Source organism: Brassica napus, chromosome C1 (assembly GCF_020379485.1).
Source record: "Brassica napus cultivar Da-Ae chromosome C1, Da-Ae, whole genome shotgun sequence".
Taxonomy (NCBI): domain Eukaryota; kingdom Viridiplantae; phylum Streptophyta; class Magnoliopsida; order Brassicales; family Brassicaceae; genus Brassica; species Brassica napus.
The window spans coordinates 46,533,836-46,552,756 of NC_063444.1; the positions used below are offsets into that span (position 1 = coordinate 46,533,836).

At 37.5% G+C, this 18,921-nt stretch overlaps 1 protein-coding gene and 1 pseudogene across 1 annotated transcript; one reads left to right on the top strand and one right to left on the bottom strand.

The window, feature by feature from the left end:
• Positions 1-312: 312 nt before the first annotated feature.
• On the bottom strand, positions 313-10,996 carry LOC106374093 (RNA-dependent RNA polymerase 1-like). Its single transcript, XM_048744626.1, has 3 exons — positions 1,417-10,996; positions 1,171-1,321; positions 313-1,083 (listed from the first exon to the last, which is right to left on the bottom strand). The coding sequence occupies exons 1-3, from the start codon at positions 3,786-3,788 to the stop codon at positions 331-333; spliced, it is 3,276 nt and encodes a 1,091-aa protein (XP_048600583.1). The 5' UTR covers positions 3,789-10,996; the 3' UTR covers positions 313-330.
• A 1,161-nt stretch (positions 10,997-12,157) lies between these two features.
• Positions 12,158-12,921, top strand: LOC111201814 (annotated as a pseudogene).
• The last annotated feature ends 6,000 nt before the right edge of the window (positions 12,922-18,921 follow it).

Here is an 18,921-nt window from a genome sequence, read left to right on the forward strand (position 1 = left end):
CTTGAAACTCCAACTGATATGTCAAATGATGATCCCAGTGAAGATCCATCTAGAAACTTAGAGAACAGAAGTTTTGTTACAGAACCCAACAACATAAATCAAACTGGTATGGAAGATCAAAGCCAAATAGGGAACCAAGTACTGTCTACAGGGCAAACTTCTGAATTATTATACTTTAAAAAATGCATTAAATGCATAGGTACTGTACTTTCGCATATACTCAGTCTTGTTCGTTGATAAAAAAGTTATACTCAGTCTTGTTCCTTTAGTTTTATGAACATGATATGAGCAAAATCTCTAAAATTATCTTATTAGTAACAAAACACAGTTTTAATGCGTCTCTTCACAAACTTCTGCCTTGTTGTTCAGCGTTTTGATCTTCAATAGCCTATCATAAACGCACCATGGGAAGCTCCAGAGTTGATTGCTCTCAAGGCAGTCCGTTGACACATAGTCTTTGTAATTTGTCACAATATACCAAGCAGAGGCTTTTGCCAATTCATCCACCCCTTCATCGGCAATGAACCAAGATAATGCCTCTTTTGTCAGCGAGCGAAACGCCTTTTCAATCATCTCCCCACTCTCGGTGAACGGCTCTGTCATCCCCATACCACGACAAACAATCTCAGCTTCTGTTTCAATTCCAAAAGTGTCCATCAAATGACGTAATTTTGAATCGTAACTTTTCTTGTAGTCGGTTGCTAGCTCAATATGGTTCTGAAATCCCATGAACACAAGATCCTTATCATGAGACAAAGGAGTGGAGGATGTGCTCGAGATAGATGGAGGACCTAGTTTCTTGAGCTCTCTGAAAAGCTTACCGATCACTGTCTTGGACTTGTACGCTAGTTTATTCTGATTTTCCATAAAATCTGGATATTCTTTTACATACAAATGTGGTGGTATTTTGACTTCAACCCCGGTTTTCGGGAAATCAACAGCTGCTGAAAACATCTTTGCCAGTTCAAGGCATTGTTTGCTCCCTGCCTTCTCCCCCTCTTTATCCGCAAACACCTTATGCAAATTTGAGATTGTTCCTACATTGTTATTCAGAGGGTAGTTCGTGAAATGGTTGGTGATTTCCTGGAATTTATAAAGCCAACAATCATGAATTATTCTTTAACAAATAATAAACTTACGATAACAATAGCTTGATTTAACTCTTCTGACCTGAATGGTGACCTCATGATCCAAAGCTTGAGGTTCCTCAGCAGTGTAGTCCATTGGCTCATACGTATTTGGTGGTATCAGCTCAGGATCCCAGCTTACGAAATACAAATCTCCATCCAAATCGCTTCCAGAACACTCATTTGGATGTGGCCTATGCAGCAACCAAACAGAAGAAAAAAAATTCAAACCAAAAGCAAATAATACTTCTCAAAACAATCACAATCAACATTTAAAAAAGGTGTTTACCTATGCCCCTTTTGGGGGAAAACAATGCAGTCAGTCATATGATTCAAATCTGTCACTGCAATAGCTTTAAGCACACGGACATCTCCGGGATGCAAGCACGGACTTTTCGCAACAACAACATCTCCTATGATGTTGTATGGCGGCTTGGAATCTAGGGTGAGAGTAGGATCTTGTGTGGGACTGGATTCTGACGTGAGACTGAGATTTGTCGAATATGAACATCGTACGAACACCTGACCGTATTCTAGAGTATTCGTTTCATCCATACAACCCATCATGGATCTACCTTTAGGAATTAGAATACGGGTCTTGGTACGTAGTTCCACCAGTTTTGATTCTCTGATGTAGTGAAGCATCATTGATAGAAATGGCTCTGAGGGTTTAATACCACAAGAGACTAGATCCTTGAGAAATTTGGTATGCTCCCTTGGAGGCATTAGACAGAGAATCTTCATCGGGTCAATTAAGACGAAGTCTAACGTATCCACAACTTCCTTGTGTTTCTTTTCAAAAACACTGTCACTAACCCCCAAAGTGGACAAAAGTGTTATCATTTGTCTGTTTAGATAACAAGGCTGTTCCTTGGTCCATGCCAACACATCCAGTTTTGTGTGATCCGAATGGAACTTTCTCATACTACTCCTCAAAGACAGTTTCTTTGAGGAGTTTGGATCCTTAGCGACTACTCCTTTGTACCCTCCATATCTAATCTGAAACGCAGATGGAGACACTCCTTCAATATCGCATTTCCTAGCCACTAGTTCAGCAAAATCGGAAGAAATTTTCCCAATTCCATCTGAAAACACATAGCGTTTCCCTGAAGAGAAGATCTCCACATCAGGAATCAGCTCAACATCATCAGCTTCGACAGTGAGCGTCTCTTTAGAAGAGCCGAAAGATTGTCCCAGCCTTGCAGCATACTTGGCAACATTCTTTATGCTCCCAAAGTCCCCCATCCAGGATCTAATATCCGCTGCCTTAACCCCGTCGATGGGTGCAAACATCCAAGTCGATGTGCTCTTCAACTGGCTAGCCGAGTAAGCAAGAAACTCAAATTTTTTCTTTCCGATCACAACACCATCGCTAAGAACAGAATATATCCTGTCGTAAACCTTGGTCTTTCTGTTCACAGAAGATCTTGGAGACAGATCATTGCAGGAAAGAGTTTTCAGATTCTCATCAACAAAAGACACTATGATGAAATTGTTGATATGCTTGGCATATTCTCTAAGTACCCGATTTGACTCATGAGGCTTTGGTCCAGAGAAGTACACTCGCGTAGGTGTAATTTTGACCCTACGTATATCAAAAAGTCCATGTTGATAGTCCAAAGTTGATTCCGTTGGCTTTTCTTTCTTCCCCCATTCCAAGTACTCTTTGGTTAGCCAAGCAATATGATCATACGGACATTTTCCAAGGGATAATAACTTTGGAAGAGCATAATCAATGAATGCTCTGTCAAGTGTTTTGGGATCAAGAAACTGATAAAAAGCAGTATCAAGACTTGTGGGAGGAAGACACCCATTCTGGACCAATGAACTAACGTTGAACAAGACCTCAAAAGGCAAACCAAATTCTGGAGGTGGATCAACAACAGGGGCAAGGCTGTTGGTATTTGATGAATATGAAAACCCCAACTCCAGAGTAAGATAGTGTAAGAGGGAACTGTTGATTAAAATATTTTTGAAATCAACCTTGAGCTCACGGGGAAACTTGAAAACAATGGCAGATGACTGACCGATTAGAGAAGATGATGTAAAATCTGTAGTTCTTATCCACTCATTATCAAAACCACCTCTGCAGAAGTTTAACTTTTCATACTCAGGATCGACATGTTGATTCTGGTTTTCATAAATTTTGGGACCTCCTTTTAACTGAATCAAAAGAAGCTTTGAATCCTTTTCTTGTGAGAGATGCCAACTGATTTGCCCGATGTTTTCATAAGGCAGCTCCATTCGGTAGTCTTCACTCAAATGCGCCGAGAAATGCAGGTTCTGGTTACCACTTCCAAACGAACAACCAGCACTGTACAGGTATTTGAATTTCTCTGGTGTCGCCAAAAATCCAAAATGCATGAGTAAACCGTCGATATAATGTTCCATTGAAGCTTTGTCTTTACTGTCAATTTCATATTTCCATTCATGAAAATTGAGACGATAGGGTGTGTTGACTTCGGTGGATTGCGTGAGGAGTTTATTCGCATGTGTCTCTTGTGCAAACTGAACCAGCGCATAAAATTTTTCACCATGCTTAGTCTTTTTAAGCCTGATCGCGTGAATAGTTCCCGAACCAGTGATACTCTCGAAAAGCTGTCTAACCTCCATTGCGTTCACCTCAGGTGGGAAGCCACTCACATTAACCATCTTTCCCATTGTCTCCTATAAATCATTGAAGAAAAAACAGAATCTAACATAAGCAAGAATGCTAGAACATTATTACAAATCAGAAGAAAATATCCAGATAGATGATGACATACCGCAGCTGATGTTGATTATGATCGTTTTGCTAAGTTTCAAGTTCTGTGAGACACTATGATTTTTCAAATCGACAGCCTTCTTTTATTTTCGTTTTAGAGTGATCCTATTGGTTGATGTTCTAGTTCTCTACTACGTTTGATTGTTGTAACAAGAATTGAATCCGACAGTGAGATATATATTGCAGTCGGATGGTGCAGAGCTCTCTCAGTGATGTATTTATGATTCAAAGACATTTTTTAGGAGGGAGTTTAAGAATAAATGTTCTTTGTTTAAAAAAAGAGAGAGGATTTTAACATAGTCCAAATCTAACGACTATATGTTGCTTTTTCTATTAATGAAATTGATTTGAAATTTACTATTGTTTGATACTGTATTTTGTAAATCTTTAATATATTTTAAAATTTAGTGTTACTAAAATTGAATTTAAGGTTATTTAAAACTAAAGAGGTGCTATAGAATGATGGACATTTTTAAAGTTTAAATTTAACCATAATTTGGTATTATTCATTTAATGATTTTAGATTATGTTTTAGCACTAAATGTTATCAGATCTTTTATTTATAAATCATGTGTCATCTAAATATAGTGTTCTCCAATTAAGCTCAAATAGTTCATTAAAACTCATTTTTATTCAAAACTAAATGTTTATTATATGGTGTCATTTGAAATGAAGTCTAATAGATTTCACGAGTAAATGATTAAATACAAAATCTAAGATATATTATATATACTTTGTAGTCCGTACACATAATTTCATTTAAAATGATTTCAATTTTTAATATTATAAATTATAAACCTATGTATCTTATAGTAGAAGTAAGAATCAATGATTGAATAATAACATCTAAATGACTTTGCAACAATTTCTGAATATAATCATTTGAAATTAACGGATCTTTATTAGTAACTTATTTAAAATAATCCATAATATATAGCATATTCTATTTATAACTTATTTAAATTAGAATCCAAAATATCTTGCATATGTTAGAATTCACACAAATTTTTTTTAATTTGATATATAACTGGGCGAATAAACCGGATACAAAAACCAGAACCGAACCCGATCCGATAAAAATGAATCCAAACCAAACCCAACATAAATACCGAACGTGCCTTGTTCTACGGTATTTTGGATTATGAGTTTTATCCGAACCAAACTCAAACCCAAATAAATATCTGAAAAACCAAAAATACACAAGATATTATTGAGTACCTAAAATAATTATCTATTAAATGAATAATTAACTCAAATATTTAGTTGAATATATGTTTTTGGTATTTGGTCAATATTTTTGTTTTTTTCTGTTTTGACAATTGCATTGAAGTTTAATTACGAATATGTTTGCTTCTTAAGTTTAAACAATGTGATTTTATTTTGAAGTTTAAATAAATTTATTGCGTTGTTAGTTGTTAATTTTTACTTGTTTTTGTTTTTCTCCTCTTAGCGATTACTTCTGAATCATGTCACTAAGCTTCTGCTAGTGTAAATTGTTTAAATTTTCCAAAGTTTAAGAACTGAAGTGTGTACTTTCAAATGTCAAAAAAGTATTTTGGTAACAGAAAACAACGGAACAATAAACTATTTAAAATAAGTCAACTATGCTGAAAACAAAACTTTAAAACTAAAAATCCATTCATCATCATAATTATACTCTTCATCTTCCACAAACACTTTACCAGCCCCATCTCCTCCAAAATCTTCTTTAATTTCATTCTCATCAACTTCCACAATCACCGCCGGCTCCAAGTAACTTCACCTCTAGCCTAGGGCTCGTCTAGGCACACTTTATAACACACATGTTCTACCAAATGTGGGATCAGATCGTCCACATAGATGATGTCATGCTTCCCTATCCCCTGAAAACCAAGGTGCATCAGAATGTTATCATAGAGAAGGCATATATTTTGACACCAATTGGATCCAACATATGGACCTAGCTCATTCCACTTATGATTTTCAGGGTGCATTAGATTGTTCCGTCCTCCCTCACTCTCTTCTTCAACACAGACTCGGGAACTACAGTTTTGGTTACTGCAACAGTCATCTCGACATAGCCAAATATAACAAAACTGGATTACACTATATTAAACTACACTTGTCCTGGAAAATAGAACTGAAAAACGTATATAAACCCAAGTTAGACTGCTAATAAAGTTAAAGCACGGAATGTAGCATTTTAGATAGTAAAAAGAGAAAACCTATACCCTTTACATGTACACAAATCTATCATTGATATTTTTCATAATCACACATTATTTTTACTGAAATATACGATTTGAGCTCTAATTCATGGAAGGTTTTAACGTCAATCTCGACTGGAATATAAATTTTTATCAAAGTGGCGTGTCTTTGAAAGGAATACTGATCTTTCTTTCTTTTTTAATTGAACTTTAAATTTAATTAAAAGGCCTTTTTTACAACAATGTGCAACCTATAAAAGAATTAACTCATGAACAAATTTATTCTGTTTTTTATTCTCCTGAAACTCCAAAACTTCATTACTCCAAAGCTTCTTCTTCCTACGAGCTTTGCCTTGTGGAATACTCATCTTTTAGCTAAAGAGAGGATGAGAGTGGGTAGAAGAAATAATATTGAGGATATAATGCCTCCACCATTTAACGCTCATAGTGTAAATATATTTGTGTCGTTATCTTTTGTTAGAGAGGAGCAGCTTGCGGTCTTACAGGAAAGCTGAGTGAACGGTCCGTCATTGGAGTTTTGGATCACAAATAAGATTGATCCAGACGCAGTTTCATGGAGCAATTTATAACTAAATAATAAAAAAATTGATGTGATAAAATTTGTAATGCAAAACATTGTGTAGAATTAGTCTCTGCACACAAGCTCAAAGCTCCTTTGTACCCTCCATGTCTAATTTGAAAAGCAGATCGATGGAGAATCCCCTTTGATGTTGCATTTCCTAGCCACCAGTTCAGCAAACTCAGAAGATATCTTGCCAATTCCATATGAAAACTCTATGGGTTCGACTGGTGACCATTCTGGAAACAAGAGAAACGAATAGAAAAGAAACGTAAAAGAATAAATTGCAGTAATGAAAAAGAATGGTTGTTCTTTCTCAAATTTAACAAGGAATACTTTTGTTCTTTCTCTACAAAAAAAGGAATGGCAGGGAACGAGAAGAAAAATTTATTCCTCGTGAATGGTAGGAAACGTGAGGGAATGCATTATTCCTAGTCGTTCCCTGGATAGCGTTTCTCTAAAGAGAAGATCTCCACATCAGGAATTAGCTCAATATCATCAGCTTTGACTTTGAGCGTCTCTTTAGAAGAACCGAAAGATTGTCCCAGCCTAGCCGCATACTTGGCTGAGTCTCTTTAAGTCAAGAAACTCCTGTTGACCAGGTGGTAAATTTTATGCGTTGGTTCAATTTACACAAGAGACAGATGGGAATAAACTCCTCACGCGATCCACCAAAGTCAACACACCCTATCGTCTCAAATTTTATGAATGGAAAGATGAAACTGACAGTAAAGACAGAGATTCAATGGAACATGATGTTGATGGTTTACTCATGTACTTTGTATTTTTTGGTTCACCCGAGAAACTCAGATATCTGTTCAGTGTTTGTGGTACTTTTGGAAGTGGCAACCATAACCTGCATTTCTCGGTGCATTTGGGTGAAACTACCGAATGAAGATACCTTTTGAGAACATCAGGCAAATCAATTGGCATCTCTCACAAGAAAAGGCTTCAAAGCTTCTTTTGATTCAGTTAAAAGGAGGTGCCAAAATCTATGAAAAACAGAACCAACATGTTGATGATGAGTATGAGAAGTAATACTTCAGCAGAGATGGATTTGATGAATGGATAAAAACTACCGATTTTACATCATGTTCTCTAATTGGTCAGTCATCTGCCATTTTTTTTAAGTTTCCCTATGAGCGCAAGGTTGATTTCAAAAATAATCAACAGTTTCCCCTTATATTATCTTTACTATGGAATCGGAGTTTTCATATTCATCAAATACCAACAGCCTTTCCCCTGTTGTTGATCCACCTCCAGAATTTGATTTGCCTTTTGAGATTTTGTTCAATGTTAATTCATTGGTGCAGAATGCATGTCTTCCTCCCACAAGTCTTGATACTGAGTTTTATCAGTTTCTTGATCCCAAAACACACGACAGAGCATTCATTGATTATGCTCTTCCAAAGTTATTATGCCTTGGAAAATGTTCCTATGAGCATGTTGCTTGGCTAACCAAAGAGTCCTTGGAATGGGGGAAAAAAGAAAAGCCTACGAAATCAACTTTGGACTACGAGGGCACAAAGGAGCTAGCTTTGTCTCGACGGCCCTTACTGCAGAGGCGTTGGCGCTCAGAGAGGCGGTAAAATTTGGCCACGACATGAACCTAAAGAGAGTGCGGTTCGAGTCGGACTCTGCGCATCTAATAAAAGCCATCAACAAGAGAGAGCCGGATATGGAGCTGTATGGGATACTGGAGGACATCCTCCGTTTGTCGAATGAGTTTGATGTTGTTGTTTTTGGCTGGATATCTCGAGAGAGTAATGGTGTTGCAGATTTGCTTGCAAAGAACACCTTATCTTTGTATGAACAAGAGGTGGCTGGTGAAGAATTAATTCCCCCACCAAACAATTAAATGGAATGAATGAATGGTAGTTGGTGACAAAAAAAAAAAGGACTATCAACGTCAACTTTTTAATATACGTAGGGTCAAAATTACACCTACGCGAGTGTACTTCTCTGGACTGAAGCCTCATGAGTCAAATCGAGTATTTAGAGTATATCAACAATTTCGTCATAGTATCTAAAGACACGATTTGACTCACAAGGCTCCGGTCCAGAGAAGTACACTCTAGTTGGTGTAACTTTAACCCTACATATATTAAAAAGTCCAAGTTTATATTCTAAAGTCGATTGCATAGGCTTTTCTTTCTTCTTCCATTCTGAGTACTCTTGGGTGAGCCAACCAACATGAGCATACGAACATTTTCCAAGGCACAATAACTTTTGAAGAGCATAATGCGCTCTGTCTTGTGTTTTGGGATCAAGAAACAGATAAAACTCAGTATCAAGACTTGTGGCAGGAAAACACGCATTATGCACCAATGAATTAACACTAAACAAAATCTCAAAAGGCAAATCGATTTTTGGAGGTGGATCAACAACAAGGGCAAGGCTGTTGGTATTTGATGGATATGAAAACCCAGATTCCATAGTAAGATAATATAAGGGGAAACTGTTGATTATTTTTGAAATAAACCTTGCGCTCATAGGGAAACTTTAAAATAATGGCAGATGACTAACCAATTAGAGAACATGATGTAAAATCTGTAGTTTTTATCCATTCATCAAACCTATCTCTGCTGAAGTTTAACTTCTCATACTCATCATCAACATGTCGGTTCTGTTTTTCGTAGATTTTGGGACCTCCTATAAATCAGAAGAAAATATCCAGGGTGATGATGACATACCGCAGCTGATGTTGATGATGATGATGATCGTTTTGCTAAGTTTCAAGTTCTCAGAGACACTATGATTTTCCAATCGACCGCCTTCTTTTATTTTCGTTTGAGTGATCTTATTGGTTGAGGTTCTAGTTCTCTACTACGTTTGATTGTTGTAACAAGACCCAAATCTGACAGTGCGATATATATATTGCAATCGGATGATGCAGAACTCTCTCAGTGATGTATTTATGATTCAAAGACCTTTTTTAGGAGGGAGTTTAAGAATAAATGTTCTTTGTTTAAAAAAGAGAGAGAGAGGAGTTTAACATAGTCCAAATCTAACGACTATATGTTGCTTTTTCTATTAATGAAATTGATTTAAAATTTATTATTATTGGATTTTGTAATTTGTAAATATTTAATATATATTAAAATTTAGTGTTACTAAAATATAATTTAACGTTATTCAAAACTAAAGAGGTGTTATATAATGATGGACTTTTTAAAGTTTAAATTTAGGGCAACCATAATTTGGTATTATTCATTTAATGATTTTAGATTTTGTTTTAGAACTAAATATTATCAGATCTTTTATTTGTAAATCATGTGTCATAGATTTCTAAATATAGTGTTCTGCAATTAAGCTCAAATAGTTCATTAAATTAAACTCATTTTTATTCAAAACTAAATGATTATTATATGGTGTCATTTGAAATTAAGTCTAATAGATTTCATGAGTAAATGATTAAATACAAAATCTAAGATATATTATAGATAATTTTTAATTCGTACACATAATTTCATTAAAAATAATTTCAATTTTTAATCTTTTAAATTATAAACCTATATATCATATAGTAGAATTTAGAATTAATGATTGAATACTCACATCTAAATGACTTTCCAAATATTCCTATATATAATCATTTGAAATTAATTCTAATGGATTTTTATGAGTAACTTATTTAAAATAATCCATAATATATTGCATATTCTATTTATAACTTATTTAAAACAGAATCCAAAATATATTGACATATATTAGAACTCAGACAATTTTTTTAATTTGATACATAACTGGGCGAATAAACCGAATCCAAAAACAAGAACCAAACCCGATCCGATAAAAATGAATCCAAACCAAACCCGAGATAAATACCGAATGGGCCAAATTAGACGGCTAATAAAATCAAAGCACGAAATGCAGCATTTTAGATAGTAAAAGGAGAAAACATATACCCTTTACATGTACACAAATCTATCAGTGATATTTTTCATAATCACGCATTATTTTTACTGAAATAAATATAGATTTGTATCAAAGTGGCGTGTCTCTGAAAGGAATAATCATCTTTTAGCTAAAAAGAGGATGAGAGTGGGTCGTAGAAGAAATAATATTGAGGGTATAATCTCTTTTGATTTTACAACAAAGTGATTTGGTAAGCGGCTGCCTCTACCATTTACCGCTCATAGTGTAGATATATTTGTGTTGTTATGTTTTGTTAAAGAGGAGCAGCTTGCGGTCTTACAGGAAAGCTGGGTGAACGGTCCTGCATTGGAGATTTGGATAACAAATAAGATTGATCAAGACGCAGTTTCATGGAGCAAGTTATTGAGGTCCATCTCTATTTTTAATGTTGATGGTCTAGCTGGGAGTTTCTTCATTGACGAGGAAAGTTGCTGTGATTGTCGAACTAGACAATGGTGGACACGGACTGAGATCCGGTACAACCAAAGAGCTAACATAATTGGACACGATGAATATTTTAAGTCTGTGAATATGGGAGAGGCTCTGAATCATAGAAAACACAACAAATTTGGATTTGTGCTCCCGGTATTCTAGTGCCCATTTGTGTGCCCTTATGTTCCATGTCAATTATTAGTCTTTCTTTTGATTATGATTTGACCCGACTTTTTAATTGCTTAAGCAGAGTGGTACATTTCTAAGCTTTCACAATTGTTATAATTTTAACATATGGTGCCTATTTTCCAAAATCAAATGTAATATTACAGTAAAAAACTCAATAAATTAATAATGATGGAAATACGGTAATTTATTAATTTATAAGGGTATTAGTTTACAAAAAGTGGTTTTTAGATTTATATATTTTTTGTAAAATAAAAATTGTTAGTGTTACTGTATATACATTAATTAAATTTTAGAAACTAGACCTTGATATTTTTTTACTATATTATTTGGTATATATGAAATATGTTTTATATGATTCGAATGTGGTTTTAGATATAATTTAACTAAATATTATCAAAATATATTTAAGATTAAGAAAAAATAGACATGAATTCCATTGTGAAAATAAAACTAATAATACAATGTTTGTTTGTGCTTTTATGAATTATATATATTTAAATATTATTAATTTATAACTTTACAGGGAAAAAATATTTACATATAATTTTCTAAAAAGTTATTATCTTATCGATTTATGTTATATTTTGAACCAGTCCAAATCGAAACTGTAAGAATTATTAATTTATTGTGTTTATTAATTTATCAAATATTAATTTATAGAATTTTTACTGTAGTTTTCTCTTGTAATTTTTTTATTACATGTATTTCATTTACAAAAAAAAAATAGTTGCAGAAGTAAAAATATGTTGAAATATGGCTTTCTATTAACAATCATATTGATGTTTCACCTTTTCGTCTTTGGAGGATCTTAACTCTCTATCACGAAATGAAGAATGGAAAAGCCACATAGAAATGTATTGAAATGTAATTTTGGAGCCATATAGTCATGCAAGTATAAAAAGTGTAATGTTATGTGGATCATACGGAACCACACTGGTCAGCCTCTGTTTCATAGTCAAAGATGCTTCTCCTTTCATTTTCCTTTGAGTTTCTTGGTTATTCTGCTAGCCAATTAAAGAACACATAGACTTGAATGTTTGCACCGTGGGATGGGATCAAGGCAGAGGATATTAGATCATGGATGGATGATTTTGGGAACATAAAGAATGTTGTCAAATATGTTGCAAGGTTGGGCCAGTCTTTCGGCTTGTCAAAAGAGACGCTCACAATAATGGCTGATGATGTCGAACTGTTCTTGATGTGGAGATCCTCTATTCAGGAACACACTATGTGTTTTCAGATGGAATTGGAAAGATTTCTTCTGAGTTTGCTGAGCTGGTGGCTAGGAAATGCGACATCAAAGGAGTTTCTCCGTCTGCTTTTCAGATTAGATATGGAGGGTACAAAAGAGTAGTCGCTCAGGATCCAAACTAATCAAAGAAAATGTCTTTGAGAAGTAGTATGGCAAAGTTCCATTCGGATCACACAAAACTGGATGTGTTGGCATGGACCAAGTAACAACCTTGTTATCTAAACAGACAAATGATAACACTTTTGTCCATTTTGGGGGTTAGTGACAGTGTTTTTGGAAAGAAACACAAGGAAGTTGTGGATACATTAGACTCCGTCTTAACTGACCCGGATGAAGATTCTTTGTCTAATGCCTCCAAGGGAGCATACCAAATTTCTCAAGGATCTAGTTTCTTGTGGTATTTAACCCTCAGAGCTCTTTCTATCATTGATGCTTCACTACATCAGAGAATCAAAACTTGTGGAACTATGTAGTAAGACCCGTATTTAGATTTCCAAGGGTAGATCCATGATGGGTTGTATGGATGAAACGAATACGCTAGAATACGATGAGGTGTTCATGTAGTGTTCATGTTGATATGCCTTGAATCTGGATGTTACATCTAGGCGATGGATGTTACATCACGTACATCATACCGACTCGGTTGCATCAAGAGCGTTGCATCAAGTTATTATGGATGTTACATCTGATCGTGGGCTTAAGCCCATGAGTCCGTTTAGTCTAGGGTTTTAGAGGCGAGATGTTACTATATATATCTTGTATTCGAAGTAACCCTAAACTTGCACTCTGTAAGCTCAATATCGCCTCCAATAATAAGATATTTCTTTGCCCGTGGACGTAGCCCTAGTGGTGAACCACGTTAAATATCTGTGTCGTAGTTACATCATTTTTATTCTTCTGTTTCCGCATCTGTTTCTTCTCACAATTGTTAAAACAAACTGGTATCAGAGCTTCGGGTTGTGATCTAGTGAGAAGATGTCTGGAATAAGAGCGAAGATCGACAAGTTTGATGGGAGAAATAGCTTCAGTCTTTGGCAGATTAAGATGCAGGCGTTGTTGAAGCAACAAGGCATCTGGGGACCATTGTCAGAGAAGAAATCTGAAGCAGCTGATTTGGAGGCTCTGGAAGAGAAAGCGTTCTCAACAATTTTGTTGTGTCTAGCAGACGAGATCATCATCGAAGTGTCGGATGAGAAAACTGCTGCTAGTTTGTGGCAGAAGTTGGAGAGCTTGTACATGACAAAATCTCTAACGAACAAGCTACTTCTGAAGCAACGCCTCTTTTCCTTGCGTATGCAAGAAGGTATTTAGCTTCGCGACCATCTTGACATGTTAAATTCGATATTACTGGAGCTGCGTAACATCGATGTTAAGGTGGAGGATGAAGACGCTGCTCTAATCTTGTTGGTATCTTTGCCGAACTCTTTCGAGAACTTCGTGCAATCGTTCATTGTTGGCAAAGATACAGTGAGACTGGAAGAAGTTAGGTCGGCGCTTCACAGTCGGGAATTACGCCATAAGGCATCCAGCTCAGGGACAGACAATCAAGCTTCGGGATTGTTTGTCAGTGGTGTGAAGGGACATGGGAACAAAAGAAAGTCGAAAGACAGAAAATCGTTTCCAAGAGGTCCTAAGCCAACTGATACTTGCAACTATTGCAAAGAGAAGGGACATTGGAAGTCAGACTGTCCCAAGAAGAAGAAGGAGCAACAGTCTGGATCTGCTGCAGTAGCTGAGGATGAAGCCAAGTCTGATAGTGACATCGCTCTTGTTGTGCACGGACACACACACTCTTCTGGTGTGTGGGTTCTGGATACAGGAGCATCCTACCATATGACACCGAGGAGAGAGTGGTTTTCGAAGTACACTGAGGTACTTGACGGCAAGATTAAGATGGCAAATGATTTTGTCTGCAAGATTGTTGGGATCAGCTCAATCAAGCTCAGGACACATGATGGTAGATTATGCACATTGAACAAGGTTAGGCATGTTCCATCAATGACAAAGAATTTGATATCCGTGAGTCTTTTGGACAGGAAAGGGTTCAAATATTTGGGTGGTGATGGAGTTTTGAATGTCTACAGGGGTTCTTATGTGATTCTGAAGGGTTTCATGAATGGTACTCTGTATTTGCTGAAGGGTACAACGGTTACCGGTTCAGCAAATGTTGCATCGCCAGAGATCCCAGAGGAAGATATGACTAAGCTATGGCATATGAGGCTTGGACATATGGGTGAGCGTGGGATGCAACATCTGTCGAAGCAAGATATGCTTCACTCTGATATTGGTTTGGAACTCTGCTCGAAAGAGTTTAAACAATTTTGTAAGGATGCAACATCTGCCAAGCATCTTACAGACAGGGAAACACCACAGCGGGATGGTGTTTCAAAATTGATAAACCAGATAATTCTAGAGAGAGCGATGTGCATGCTCTCGGGTGCTGGTTTGGAGAAGCGGTTTTGGGCTGAAGCAGTTAACACGGCTTGCTACTTGATAAATATTGTTCCCCACATAGGCATCGAGTGCATGATACCTTTTGAGGTGTGGTCAGGTAGATCTGCTGAATATTCACTTTTAAGAGTGTTTATGGGCTACGGTGATGGAATCAAAGGATATATGGTCTGGTCTCCATCAGAAAACCGAATGATTCTAAGCAGGAATGGTGTCTTCGATGAAGCATCTATGGTTAGAAGCTCAGGGTCCAGTTCAGAAGCAGAAAAGGGTAGCACTGATAAACAGGTAGAGCTGCAAGATGATCATGAAGTGATCGATGTGCAGGCACACACAGAAAATCAAGAGGAGCGTGTAGAAGATGTTCAGTTGGAGTCTACGAAGATTCAACCGCTTGATGCTACATAGCGTAGCATCGTGAAAGATCAACCAAGAAGGGTTGATGTCAGGCCACCAGAGAGATATCGCTTCGAGGATATGGTGGGTTATGCACTTCAGGTTGCAGAGGAAGTGGATGCGTCATCTACTTACATGGAAGCTGTTTCTAGTCCCGAGTCTGAGAAATGGCATGTTGCAACGAGAGACGTGGAGTCTCATCAGAAGAATCATACATGGGACCTGGCCACATTACCATCGGAGAGAAGGGATGTTACATGCAAGTGGGTCTTCATGATTAAGGATGGAGCATCACTGGCAGAAGGAGCTAAGTATAAAGCTCGGATTGTTAAAAGAAGTTTCAGTCAGAGAGATGGAGTAGACTACAATGAGATATTCTCATCGATGGTCAGACATACGTCTATCAGAGTGTTGCTAACGCTGGTAGCACGTCAGGACTTGGAGCTTGAGCAATTTGATGTGAAGACAGTGTATCTTCATGGAGAGCTAGAGGAGATATACAAGACTCAGCCAGATGGTTGTCGAGTTCCTGAAAAGGATGACTATGTGTGTACGCTTCAAAAGTCACTTTGTAGATTTAAGCAGTCTCTCAGATGATGATACAAGAGATTCGACAGCTATATAATCAAGTTGGGCTACATCAGAAGTCCTTATGACTGGTGTGTCTGCATGAGTAAGTTGAAGGATGCGACGTTCATCTGTTTGGTACTCTACGTGGATGACATGTTGATAGCTGAAAAAAAAGATGTGTGACATCGAGAAGCTGGACCTTATGAGTTCTAAAGTTGAGATGAAGGATTTGGGTGCAGCAATGAAGATTCTGGGATGGAGATCTTCAGAGATAGGGAGAAGGAGTTGTTCTTGTCACAGAAGGCATATATTAATGAGGTCTTGACAAGGTTCGTGATGTCTTCAGGTGAACCTATCAGTACTTTGTGCACTGCAAATGTTCATCTCACCATGTATATGGTTTAGCCCGTTAGGGCATCTGGTCCGCAAAGACATCTGGTCCGTTGGGGCATCTAGTCCGCAAGGACATCTGGTCAGTTGGGGCATCTGGTCCGCAAGGACATCTGGTCCGCAAGGATATCTGGTCCATTGGGACGTCTGGTCCGTTGAGACATCCTACCCGTTGGGGCATTTGGTCCGTTGGGACGTCTGGTCCGTTGGGACATCTGGCCCGTTGGGGCGTCTAGTCCGTTGGGACATCTGGTCCGTTGGGACATCTAGTTCGTTGGGACATCCGGCTGATGACGAACGTTTGGCTCTAGTTGAGCATATGGCCGTTAAAGGGTGTCTGGTTCGTCATAGCAACACATCTGGTCCGAAGGGACATCTGAGGCAAAGAGAGCGACGGTACATTTGGCGTTGAAGAACGCATCTGGTACATTTGGCATTAATGGCGCATCTGGCACTTGAAATTGCATCTTGTACATCTGGCGCTGATGGCACATCTGGTACATCTGGCGCAGAGAAACGCATGTGGTACATCTGGCACTTGAAGGTGCATCTGGTACATCTGTTATTGGGAGGACTCAAGTCAAGGTGGAGATTTGTTGATATGCCTTGAATCTGGATGTTACATCTAGGCGATGGATGTTACATCATGTACATCATACCGACTCGGTTGCATCAAGAGCGTTGCATCAAGTTATTATAGATGTTACATCTGATCGTGGGCTTAAGCCCATGAGTCCGTTTAGTCTAGGGTTTTAGATGCGAGATGTTACTATATATATCTTGTATTCGAAGTAACCCTAAACTTGCACTATGTAAACTCAATATTGCCTCCAATAATAAGATCTCTCTTTGCCCGTGGACGTAGCCCTATAGGTGAACCACGTTAAATATATGTGCCGTAGTTACATCGCTTTTATTCATCTGTTTCCGCATTTGTTTCTTCTCACAATTGTTACAACAGTTCATATGAGAGCCAAACACAAAAAAATAAGCCTCAAATCAAAATCTAGTTCCACATCAAATCCTACTATCATGCAAGATTCCAAGTCGCCAAGAGAGCCATAACATAATAGAAAATGTTGTGTTCCGAAAAGTTTTGACTTCAAGCTCTGTTTTTGGGAAATCACCAGCTGCTGAGAACATGTTTGCCAGTTCAAGGCACTGTTTTCTCAGGGATTTATCGTCTTCTTTATTAACAAACGCTTTACATTATATTTTATTTATTCACAAACACTTTATGAGATTTGAGATAATCCTATAGTGTTATTCATAGGTCAGTTCGCGAAATGCTCAGTGTTTTCCTGAAATTGATATAGCCAACAATTATGAGTTATTTTTAACAAAAAATAATCTTTAGATAAAAATAACTTGATTTAAATTTTAACCTGGATGGTAATCTCACAATCCAAAACCTGAGGTTCCTTAATAGTGTAGTCCATTGGCTCATAAGTTTTTAATGGGATAAGTTCTGGATCCCAGCTTACAAAATACAAATCCTCATCCAATGCTCTCTGAACTTTGGTCTGGATATGACCTATGCAATCAAACGAAAAGGATATTCAAATCAACAACAAATAATAATTCTCAAAACAATCACAATAGAGATTAAAAAAAAAAGTATTTACCTATGGCCCTTTTGGGAGAAAACGTTGCAATCAGTCATAAGAACCAAACCAATCACCTCAATAGCTTTAAGCACACAAATATCCTTTTCAAGAATAGACTTTTCACAACAACAACATCTCTGTAACGACCCGGTTCACCCAAACCGGTGTGATTCATTTGTTAATTAATTGTACCAGACCATTTCTTAAACTGTGCTATATATGCATGTGTATATATCTCCTTCTCAAAACCTAATTGTTGAGCCGTCAAAGAGAAGACGTCAATTGCTCCAACTTATTATCACAACCGCCTCTTCTCTTATCATCACCAGAAGAGCCACCGATTAATCACCATTGGAGGAGATAATATCATAGTTACGAGAGTTGATGCGCATCACCAACACCATCCCGTTTGCATCTTCCATTGGCTCCAAGAAAGGATAAGGACGAGCAAACCGGAGCCGTCACGTTTTATCACCACCGGCGCCAATCTCCAAGGATGTGATCGGTTCATCACCGGAGTGTCAGCTTGCATTGTCGGATCACCGTGTTGGCACCATCGGGAACGTTGCCGTGTTACCGGAGATCCCATTGTATCTTTAGCCGAGAAGAACCATGAGATCTAGGGTGATGTCTAGCCCTTTCTTGCGCATGAAGCTGCGGAATCTCTACTCTTAATGATCGCTTCACCATTGCCGGTCCGTCATGGGTCATTACCACCGATATGCTCTTTTTGTTGTTGCCGTCATATCCATGCACCGCCGCCGCTGCCGCTCCTTCGTTGTTTGCGTTCGTCGAGACGTATATGTGACGTGACGTGGGATTCATAATGTGATATTATTCGTTCATCTCCAAATCCCAAAGGTGATGATTAAGTGCTTCTTATATCTTACTTGTATGACAAGTTAGCTCGAACCCTTGATGTTTCTTGCATAGGAAGGAATCTTTTTCGAAGTCATAAACCCTAGTTCGTGTCTTGATGGATGTGACATATCCTTTCCAGAGCTTTTATCCATCCATCTCCGATATTGGCTAAGGTGAGGTCTTTTCTCGAATTTCTCT

Bases quoted from the DNA above. Each gene is read 5' to 3' on its own strand.
- LOC106374093 (XM_048744626.1), bottom strand. From the start codon at position 3,788: ATGGGAAAGATGGTTAATGTGAGTGGCTTCCCACCTGAGGTGAACGCA. The intron at 1,322-1,416 runs GTAAACACCTTT...GTTGCTGCATAG, and splicing joins TTCCCCCAAAAGGGGCATAG to GCCACATCCAAATGAGTGTT. The intron at 1,084-1,170 runs GTCAGAAGAGTT...TATAAATTCCAG, and splicing joins ATCATGAGGTCACCATTCAG to GAAATCACCAACCATTTCAC.